The 12,157-nt window shown below is 30.7% G+C and overlaps 1 protein-coding gene across 1 annotated transcript; it reads right to left on the bottom strand.

Moving 5' to 3' along the window:
• Positions 1–1,263: 1,263 nt before the first annotated feature.
• On the bottom strand, positions 1,264–3,365 carry DEFB114 (defensin beta 114). The gene is given in 3 exon segments (XM_057493860.1): positions 1,264–1,370; positions 1,373–1,428; positions 3,352–3,365. Coding segments are annotated over 3 exon segments (177 nt in total).
• Positions 3,366–12,157: the final 8,792 nt, after the last annotated feature.

The following is a 12,157-nucleotide window of genomic DNA, read 5'->3' as shown; positions in this document are numbered from 1 at the left end:
AGAATTTCACAATGAATATTTTCACACACACCAAACAACCAAATAATAGTGTATGCAATGTTGTATTTGCAAGATGCCAAATAATGACACCATAAATAAATAGTAAGTTATTTCAATGAGAATAAATTATTTGAATAGTATTTTTAAGGAGATATTTGTTAGGATTATGTAAAGGGGATGTTTAACAAAAGATCCAAGTCAAATTTCACTTTGCTTTGCTCTGCTTTGAGTTTTCTTAAGAGCTGAGAGTAACAGGATTATTGAAAATGGTGGTTGTCACGGTCCATTAATGAGATATAATAGTGATATGCCCACTTTAAAGTCATTAAATTGCTCTTAGAGTGAAAGGACAGTTTCTTTATTAATGATAAAAAATGTGATAAACCTCATTAGGCCTCACTGGTGAACCAAGAAAACTGGACTCTGCAAGGTTATTCAGAGGCTATAATATATGGAAACTGTTGCATCCCTAGGACCAGTCTCTGCAACAAACGTGCAAACATGGAATTGGGTCCTGTGAACTAACCTTTTCTTAAGCATAGATTCAAAACCTTGATAACTATTTAAAGTGATGGTAGATAGTTTCAGATTTGATGGGACCTTCAGTCCGAAGAACAGTATTAAAAGTTTTGGTGCTCATCCAGGCCTCGTGTTTTTAGGATATTTTTCTCATCCTTGGCACACTAGTAATGGCAAAGGCTGCCTGTGCTGCCTAAGGGTTATGGAAAAGATAAAAAGAGAAAACAGCATGAAAATAATAAAAGCCTTGTCCTTTTTGACATCTCCCCTTAATGGAGGCTCCCTCCATGGACTATAGCCTCTTAGACATCTGAGGAGAGTGTTAATCCAGGAGTTAGGGTACCTGAATCCTTTTTCGTACTCTACTGATTTGCTATGAAACATTTTGGTCAAATCATCTCTCTGGGCTTCACATCCCTTATCATTGAATATTAAGAGCTATATTTGTTAATCATTTACTATGTAGGTAGTGTTTTGAACACTTTATATATTTAAATAGACATATATAATTAATACATATAATTAATTATATATTATATATTAATTAATTAGTGACCAATTAAATAATATATATAATATATAATTCCCCAGTGAAAAATTTCTTTGATATCTTTTATTGCTCATGACACGACTAGATAAAAATGTTCGTAAATATCTAGTGCTAGAAAATTGTATGTGATACTAATAGAATGAAATAATTGAGTTAGTCAATCTTTCATCAGAGGTACATCTTTCTTTTCAAGATTATTTTTCTTCATATAACCTCTCAATACAGCAAATCTTAGTTGGTGAGGAACATATGTCAATTTGCTTTTCATGTATAGCACAGTTTCTCTTACAGCAACCAAATATTTTGAGCACCAGTCAGGATCCACCAAGGTACACGTAGCTACAGTAAAAGAAGAGTAACTGAAATTACTGATTTCTTACTTGAGAACACATTATTTCTGATTACAAGAAGTACTATGTGTACATTTTAACAAATCTAGAAAATATCAAAAAATAAGGCATTAAATTATGTATCTCCATAATTCTATAATTGAAAAATTTTAATTAATATGATTAAATTTTATGCCATATATTATTCTCCTAAACAAGATTCAAGATTTTTTAGAGCTTTATAATATTCCCTTGAAATTATATATGATAATTTATTCAATCTTTCAATGAGGTCATGTTCAAACTTTTAATATTTTAGGATTATGATAAGCAAATTTGTATTGTATTGCAATATTTACATGGTATATATATACAATAGTTGTGAAAGAATTATTAGAGTCTAGATTCTTAATTTACACACTGCCCCCAACAATGTATGTAAATTTTTCCCCAAATAAAAAGGTATCCATTGTAATTTTAATTTTTATGCCTTTTGTTATTTTCTTTGAATAGTTTTCATTCTTTTTAATTGTTCATATACTTTGTTATTCACATAACTATTATTAGTGAATCCATAAGAGCTCTTTTTTATTTTTAAAGACTTTTTAAATTGAAATATAGTTGATATACAATCTTTTACTAGTTTCAAGTATACAACACAGTGGTTCAACAGTTACCCATATTATTAAAACCTCACTCCAACTATTACAGTTACTATCTGTCAGCACAGAAAGATGTTACAGAATGATTGACTATCTTCTCCATGCTGTACTAACATCCCTGTAACCAACTTATGATTGAGAAATTTTATGCTCCTTTGTCACCCTCATCCTTCCCATCCACCCACTCCAACTCTTTCCCAATGGTAACTACCAGTCACTTCTCTGTGTCTATGAGTCCACTGATACTTTGTTCATTTTGTTTTTATTTGTTTGTAGATTCCACAAATAAGTGAAATCCTGTGCTATTTGTCTCTCTCTCTACCTTGCTTGTTTCACTTAGCATAATACCCTTTAGGCCCATCCATGTTGTAGTAAATGGCAGGATTTCTTTCTTTTTATGGCTGAATAATATTCCACTGTGTATATGTATCACATCTTTATCCATTCATCTCCTGATAGACACTTAGTTTGCTTCCATATCTTGGCTATAGTAATAAATAATGTGGCAATAAACATTAGACGTGTATATCTTTTTGAATCAGGGATTTTGTTTTCTTTAGGTAAATTCCTAGAAGTGGAATTATTGGGTCATGTGGTATTTCTAGTCTTAGTATTTTTGAGTGGCCTCCATACTGATTTCCACAGTGGCTGTACCAACTTAGATTCCCACCATCAGTGTAGAAGGGCTCCCATTTCTCCTCATCCTCCCCAACACTTGTTATTTCTTGTCAAGACTTTATTTTTTAAGAGCAGTTTTAGTTTTATAATTGAGAAGAATGTACAGAGATTTCCTATATATTACCTGCCCCCATAAATGCATAACTTTATCAACATTATTCAGTATCTTCTACCAGAATGGTACATTTTTGACCAAAGATGAATCTACATTGACACACCATAATCACCCAAGTCCATAAACTATGTAAGAGTTCACTCTTGCTATTCTACATTCTATGGGTTTGGGTGAATGTATAATGACATAGAGCAATCATTATGATAGCACACAGAGTTATTTTCTCTACCCTAAAAATCTTCTTGGCTCTGCCTATTCATCTATCCCTCCACCCTTCTGGCAACCACTGAATTTTTAAATTGTTTTCATAGTTTTGTTTTTTCTAGAGTAGTATATAGTTAGAATTATACAGTATGTAGCCTTTTCAGAATGACTTCTTTCACTTAGTAATATGAATTTAAGGTTCCCATGTCTTTTCATGGTTTGATGGCTTGTTTCTTTTAAGCACTGACTAATGTTCTCTTGTCTGGATATACAACAGTTTATTTACCCGCTCACCTACTGAAGGACATCTTGGATGCTTCCAAGTTTTGGAAAGAATGAATAAAGCTGCTATAAACATCCATATATAGGTTTTGGTCTGGACATACAAGTTTTCAACTCCTTTGGCAATACCAAGAAGCACAATTGCTGGATTGTGGTAACAGTATGTTTAATTTTGTAAGAAACTTCAAACCATCTTCCGAAGAAGCTATACCATTTTGCAGTCCCACCAGAAATATAGAATTTCTGTTGCTCCACATCCTCACCAGAATTTGGTGATATCAGTATTTCAGATTTTGGTCATTATAATAGGTGTGAAGTGGACTTCATTACTTTAATATACATTTTCCTGATGACATATGATGTGGAGCATCTTTTCATATGTTTACTTGCCATTTGTATGCCTTCTTTGGTGAGGTGTCTATTAAGGTTTTGACCACTTTTTAATCAGGTTTTTTGTTTTTTCTTATAGTTGAGTTTTACTAGTTCTTTGTATATTTCAGATCAAATATATTTCTTCCCAGTCTGTGACTTGTCATCTCATTATTTTGTCATTGTTTCTCATAGAATTTTTAAATTTTAATGAAGTCCAGAATACCAGTCCTTTCTTTCATGAATCATGCTTTGGTATTTTAGAAAGTCATCACTGTAAACAAGGATATATAGGTTTTTCTCCTGTATTATGTATTTTGTAGTTTTGAATTTTACATTTAGTTCAATGAACTACTTTCAGCCATTTTTTTTAATAAGGGGTGTAAGTCTGTTTCTAGACTCATTGCATGTGGTGGTTCAGTTGTTCCAATATAATTTGTGAAAAGACTGTCTTTGCTCCACAGTATTGCCTTTACTCCTTTGTCAAAAATCAGTTGACTATAGTTATGGGGATCTATTTCTGGGTTCTCTATCCTGTCCCATTGATCTGTCTATTCTTTCACCAATATCACACTGTCTTGATTATTGTGGCCTTATAGTAAGTCTTGAAGTTGAGTAGTGTCAATCGTCCAACTTTGTTCTTCTTTCAGTGTGTTGGCTATTCTGGATCTTTTGCCTTTCTATACAGTCTTTAAAGTAAGGTTTTTGATATTCACAAAATGCTGGTGTTTCTGTTGAGATTCTGTTGAATCTATATATAAAGTTGGGAAGTACTGAAACCTTGAAAATATTGAAACTTTATAATTCATGAACATGGAATTTCCATTTATTTAGTTTTTAAATTTCATTCACCATAGTTTTGTAGTTTTCTTCATACAGATCTTGTACATATTTTGTTAGATTTATACCTAAGTATTTAATTTTGGGGATGCTAAGGTAAATGGTGTTGTGTTTTTAATTCCAAATTCCACATAATCATTATGGGTACATAGGAAAACAATTGATTTTTGCATATTAACTTTGTATGTTACAACTTTGCTACAATTATTTATTAGTTCCTAGAGTTTACTTGTCAATTCCTTTAGACTTTATTCAGAAATGATGTCATCTGTGAAAAATGACAGTTCTAGGTCTCCTTTACCAATCTGTATACCTTTTATTTCCTTTTCTTGCCTTATTGCATAGCAAGGGCTTCCAGTACGATGTTGAAAAGGAGTGGTGAGAGGGAAATCCTTGTCTTAGCTGATCATGATGGGAAAGCTGTGAGTTTATCGCCATTAAGTATATTTAGCTATAGGTTTTTAGTAGATAGTCTTTATCAATTTAAGAAAGGTCCCTTGAATTCCTAGTTTACTGAGTTTTTATCCATGAATGGATGTTGGACTTTGTCAAATGCTTTTTCTGCATATAATGATATGAACAGATGTGATTTTTCTCTTTTAGTCTGTTGACGTGATGGATTACATTAATTGACTTTTGAATGTTGAACCAGCCTTGTATACCTGGGAAAATCCCACTTGCTCATGATGTATAATTCTGTTTAAACATTGTGGTTTTGATTGGCTAACTATTATTGAGAAATTTTACATTTATGGTCATGAGAGATATTGGTTTATAATTTTCTTTTTTGATAATGTCTGTGGTTTTGGTATTAGTGTAATGCTGGCTTCATTGAATGATTTAGGAAATATTCCCTCTGCTTCTACATTCTGAAAAGATTGTGGAGAGTTGGTATACTGTCTTCCTTAATTGTTTGACAGAATTCACCAGTGGACCCATTTGGGTCTGGTGTTTTCTGTTTTGGAAGGTTATTAATTATTGATTCATTTCTCTGAAAGATAGGCCTATTCTCATCATACATTTCATTTTCTGTGATATTTTTTCATATTGCTTCTTTCAAGAAATTGGTCCACTTCATTTAGGTTATCAAATTTTTGGCATAGTTTTTCATAGCACTATTTTATTATTCTTTAATTTACATGGGATCTATAGTTATGCTCCCTCTTTCATTTCTGGTATTAGCAATTTGTGTCCATTCTGTTTTGCTTAGTTAATCTGTCTAGAGGGTTATTAATTTTTATTGATCTTTTCAAAGAACAAGCTTTCGGTCCTGTTTTTTTTCTATTGATTTCCTATTTTCAGTTTCATTGATTTATGCCCTAATTCTTACAATTCCTTTTCTTCTGCCTACTTTGGATTTAATTTGTTTTTCTTTCTCTAACTGCCTAAGGTGAAAATTTATATTACTGATTTAGATCTTTCTTCTTTTCTAATCTATTCACTCACTGCTACAATTTTCCCTCTAAGCACTGCTTTCGCTGCATCCCAAAAATTTCGATAAGTTGTGCTTTCATTTTCATTAGTTGTAAACCTTTTAAAACTTCTTTTGAGATTCTTCTTTGACCCACATATTACTAAGAAGTGTCTTGTTTAATCTCCATGTATTTTTGGATTTTTCAGTATCTGTTACTGATTTCTAAAGACAGCATGTACTGTATGACTTCTAGTCTTTTAAATTTGTTGAATGTGTTTTATGGCCTACTTGTAGTTTATCTTGGTGAGTGCTCCATGTGAGCTTGAGAAAAATGTGCATTTTGCTTTTTTGGATGAAGTAGTCTGTAGATGTCAATTATATCCAGTTGATTGATAGTGTTTTTTTAGTTGAACTATGTCTGTACTGATTTTCTGCCTGCTGGAATTGTCCATACTGAGAAAGGGGTGTTGAAGTCTCCAACTATGAAAGTGAATTTATCTATTTGTCTTCACAGTTCTTTCAGTTTTTGCCTCACAGAGTTTCATGTTCTGCTGTTAGGTGTATACGCACTATGGATTGTTACGTTTTCTCAGATAATTACCAAGATCTCTTTTTATATTAAGTATAATAACTTTTAATTGTCTTATTTGTCACAAAAATTTTTTCCAGTTATTGTTTTCACTTTGTTAATGGTAGTGTTTAGGCAATAATAGTTTTATTTCAATAAATGCATATTCATTTTCAAAAATGTAAAGTATCTTACAATTTTAACATGCAGAAATATACAGAAAAGTTATAGATTTTTAAGGAACTATTCTACCTTCACTATATTATTGAATAAAATATTTTCATTTCTGTTTTGTTATAATATTTTTCTCTTTAAAGCAATGGTAACTGTCAGAAATATGGTTCATGTCATTTCTCCTAAATCATTAAATAATTGTCTGATTGTTTTTAAAAAATCCTGTCCACACCTTGAGATGCTTTTTACTGTATGCCTAATTAATATTGTTAAATTCTAAATTCTCACAAACTCTAGATATGTTTTGAACTGTCTTTGTATTTTTGGATATACCTATGGCTTTTTAAACAAAAACAAACAGCTAACCAAAACATATTAATAGAAAAAGCATATAATTCATTATATTCCTTTATATGAATTTTAAAAATAAAGTAGAACAAAACTTGCAGAAGAGTACCCAAACATAAATGCTCAATTAAAAGTATTAAAAATTAAGCCATATGTATGTACAACCTAGGTCAAGAAAGAGAGCATTCTTAGTATCATATTTGTGCTACCTTCAATCATATCTCATTCCACTCCCTCATTTTCAAAATGAACCACTAACTAGACTTATATTTTATTTTGCTTACTGGTTTTAAAATTTAATGTGAATGCAACTGTAGAGTATATATTTTCATGTCTGAGTTTTCACTGAAAATTATGTTTTTGAGATTCATCTGTTTTTTTGTAACTGTAATTCTTTCATATTCATTATGATGTAATACTTTGCTGTAGACACATGACCTGTTTTTTTGTAACAAATTCTTTCATATTCATTACGATGTGATACTTTGTTGTAGACACATATTGCATTTTACCATTGTCTACTGATGAATATTTAGAGTGCTTCAAGTTTGGGGATATTCTTGTACTTGACTTTTAGGGCAATTGTTCATGCAGTTCTGTTGAGCATTTGTCTAAGTGTGGAATATAAAGATATTGTGTCTGAATAGTTTCAACATTGTAGGTTAACATGGTTCCAAATCATTTGTGCTACTTTAAACCCCTAGCAGCATTATATTATACAAAATTGCAGACATTCTACAACCAAATCAATGTTTGATATTAATTTAGTAATTCTGATGAAACTGTAATGATACCTTATACATCTCATTTCATGTCTGACAATAAAATTTTCATTTTTTTGATTAATGAGGAAGTATAGCATTTTTTCACATGTCTATTGATGCAATATCCAATTTTTAGAAAGTGATCAATTTTTGCCCATTTCTTCTTCTGGTTAGTCTGTCTTTTTCAATATTGATTTGTATATTCTAATTATGTACCTGTTGTATACTAAATATATTACAAATATTTCTCCCAGTATAAAGCTTGCCCTTTTACTTGATGTTTTTGGTTCATAAAATTTCTTAATTTTATAGTCAATATTGTTGTTTTTACTGATTAAGATATATCACTCCACATATGCTTAGATTATTAATAATTAATTTGTATGGTTTATTGCTTTGCCTTTCATGCTTACATCTACAGTGCACTTGGAACGGAGTTTGGCTAAGGTAATAAAATAGGAATCATATTTCATTTTTTCCTCATTTGTAGATGCAATGAAATCAGTCCTATTTATTGAAAAGTTATTTTTCCCCATCATTCACAGTACCATCTTTATCATTGTTACAGTGTCCTTGTGTATGTAATCTGTTTCTGGATTCTCTACTCTTCTCCTTTGATATTTTTTCTCCAATACAACACTGACTTGTTGGTTAATTTTCTCACCTCATTCTTCTTTTGACTATACTACCTTGATTATTATTTAATGCTTTCTATATAAATTTCATTCACAAAACAAATAGAAATATATCTTTTGGGATGTGATTAGGATTACATTATTTCTGATTGACTTGAGAAATAGTGATAGCTTTACAGCAATGAATCTTCTCATCTATTAATATAGTGTATCCTTGAATTCTTCCTTTATTTCTCTCTTTAATATAATTTTTTAAAGCTCTCTGTGCAGAGATCTTATAAATCTTTTTTTTAGAGTTTTTCCTTTACAGTCAATCTTTTTAATGTGTTCTAAATGGTATTGAATTTATATCATTTTCTCCTACCCACTAATATATAGAAATATAATTAACTTCTATATATATATATATATATATATATAATTAATCCAAGAATCTTGTTACACTCACTAATTCTTTTTAATTCTTTTAATTTACCTGAGGATCCCTTTGCTTTTTCTATATGTTCCATCTTGGAGATGGAATAAAGATAGTCTCTATGTTTTATTCAAATCTTTATAAAACTTATTTTCTTAATGCACTGGCTAGAATTCTATTGCAATGTTAATTAATTAAATGATTAATTAATGTAATGTATTTCTTATCCCAAAGCATAAATTTCTACTATGTTGTCATTTAGTAGGATTTTTATTGTAGAAATTTTTTTATAGATGAACTTTATCAGATTCATGAACTTAATTACACTTATTGTTTATTTGCTGAAACTTCTAAAAAAAACCTGAAGGCTACCTTTTAGTTATATTTATCACATAAATTTTCTCCTCTAATCTGTTCATGTGGTGACATTGATTTTAGAAACTATACTAACCTTGCCATTGAGGAATTTGAGCAAACTTTTCTCATATTGCTGGATTTGGATTCTAATTTCATCTTGTTTTGTTTTAAAGATTTTTGCATGCACAGTCATGAGTGAGGTTAGCCTTTACTTTCTTTTAATGTGTTACTTATTTTAAAGGCTTTAATTTTATTAATCTTTTCAAAAGAGCAAAATTTTGCCTTTTCAATTTTCTCTAGTGTCTGTTATCTAGTCTATGAATATCTGCTCATGTCTTATTATATCCTTGCAACTTTGGGTTTAGCTTGATTTTCTTACTTCTTGAATTAAATATTTAGTTACACTTTTAGCTTTAACTTATCAGATATAAATTTCCCTGTAAACACTACTGTAGCCGTATTCCATGAGCTTTGATTATCTCATTTAGATTACTATTAGGATGAACTTTCTAATACACATTGATATTTCTTTGAATTAGATCAAATCTTGCTAATCTATATGTTAAATCTGTATTCTTTTGTGTTGCTTGTTTCTCTGTTTTCTGTGTAATTGAATAAGGTGTATTATTATCACTCATTATTTTGGTGTTCTGGACTTTTTAAATTTTCTATCCTTTTTTCTTTACATATTTTGAGACAAAAATTTTTAGTTGTATTAATTTTATGATTACAACATTATCCTATTGAACTGAATCTATTATCATTTTAAATAATTCTTTTCTCTAGTAATGCATTTTTTCTAAATGTCTACTTTATGTAATATTAATATAGCTAATTTACCATGTTTTTTATTAGGTTTTTATATCTTTTCCTATCTTTTATATTTTATGCTTCCATTTTCTTATGTTAGATATTTCGTGTATGAACTACTCACTACATTCAAAACTATATTCACTACATTAAAAAAATCAGTTTTTTATTTTTTAATTTCACATTTATATTTACAATAGTGATATATGTTGGGCAAAATAGTCGGGTTTTTTTCTCTTTCCTGTCTTATATATATATATATATATTGGTTATTTTATGTTACTCCATCACCTTCTCTATTATAGCATAGTTATATTACCTTCACTGTTTATGTTAGAGGTTTCAGCTTCCCAAAGTCTCATCAAAAGTCATTGCTTTTTTTTCCCATGTATCTGAACTTCCCTGTGAGAGGATAATTTTCCTTCTGTTCAAACAATACTTTTAAGAATTTCTCTTAATACAAGACTGTTAATGTTAAATTCTCTGTTTTTTTTTTTTTGTTTGAATGAAAATATCTTTGTTACCTTCACTTATCAAGGGTAATTTTCATTTGATATTCAATCCTAGATCGTAGTTATTTTCTTTCAGGAATCTGAAGATACCATTGCATTGTCATCTGACTTGCTTCTTTGTTTGTCTTGTTGAGAAGTCACTTTCCAATGTAATATTTAATCCTTTGAAAGTGATCTGTTGTTTTCTTCAACTTCTGCTTTGTTTTATGAAGTTTTTTAACAGTTTACTTTTTTCCTTCCTTCTTTCTTTCCTTCCTGTTTCCTTTCCTTTCTTCTCTTCCTCAACTGTTCTTCCTCTTTTCTTCCCTTTTTCATATTTTCCAGTCTCTAATTTTCCCTCTTCTCATTCCAGATAGTTCTTCTGATTTATCTTTTAACTTGATGAAATATCTCACTAATTATACATAAATTACTACTTAACACATTTGTTATATATATAATTTTGCTTTTAAAATTTTTCAGTTCTGGGATTTTATTTGTGTTCTTTGTTATAGTTTTCACTTCTATGCCAAGTTTTTATTTAGTTAAACAAATTAAGCATAGTTATTTTAAAGCCTGGGTGTGATAACTTCATTATCTGGATCTCTTGGTTATTTGCTTTCTTATGGTTGGTTTTTTATTTTTGATGGATGGTCTTGTTTTCATTTGTATTGTTGTCACATATTTTGTTGATGAAAAATTAAGGAAATAGCTTGAGGCTTTGAATGATATTATCTTTCCCCAGAAATGATTTATTATTGTTTCTCACTAAAAACCAATCTTCTTGGATGATCTTAAACCATTTATAGAATTTGAAATAATGTGAAAATGGGCATTAGTCCCTGGGACAGCTGGACTATGTTATTTTAACTTAGGCCTAGTTTGTAGCTTATTGGGATCCTCATCCAAAACACGGCAGTTATTCCATAACTTTCCTTCCTTCTCAGGTACTAGATTACAATTTTATCAGTAGTAGCATAAAGCTATCAGATTTCTGCTTTTGAAATTCTCTCATGCTATTTCAAGAACGGGTAGGTGCTTCTAGAGAGAAGAGCTGCCTCAAAGGTTGATCTCAATAGGATCTTTTCTCTGTAATTTTATTTTATTTTATTTTTTACTTTGGTATCATTCATATACAATCACATGAGCAAGACTGTGGTTACTAGAGTCCCCACATTATCAAGTCTCCACCACATACCCCATTACAGTCACTGTCCATCAGCATAGTAAGATGCTATAGAATCACTACTTGTCTTCTCTGTGCTATACTGCCTTCCCCATGCCCCACTAAGTTATGTGTGCTACTCGTAATGCCCCTTATTCCCCTTCTCCCTCCCTTCCCACCCACCCTTCCCAGTCCCTTTCCATTTGGTAACTGTCAGTCCATTCTTGGGTTCTGTGGGTCTGCTGCTGTTTTGTTCTTTCAGTTTTTGTTTTGTACTTATGATCCACAGATGAGTGAAATCATTTGATACTTGTCTTTCTCCGCCTGGCTTATTTCACTGAGCAAAGTGCCCTCTAGCTCCATCCGTGTTGTTTTCTTCTTAAGCTGAATAATATTCCATTGTGTATGTCTACCACATCTTTATCCATTCATCTACTGATGGACATTTAGTTTGCTTCCATTTCTTGG

This window comes from Manis pentadactyla, chromosome 16 (assembly GCF_030020395.1).
Source record: "Manis pentadactyla isolate mManPen7 chromosome 16, mManPen7.hap1, whole genome shotgun sequence".
Taxonomy (NCBI): Eukaryota; Metazoa; Chordata; class Mammalia; order Pholidota; family Manidae; genus Manis; species Manis pentadactyla.
This window is presented reverse-complemented; position numbering and strand designations above follow the sequence as displayed.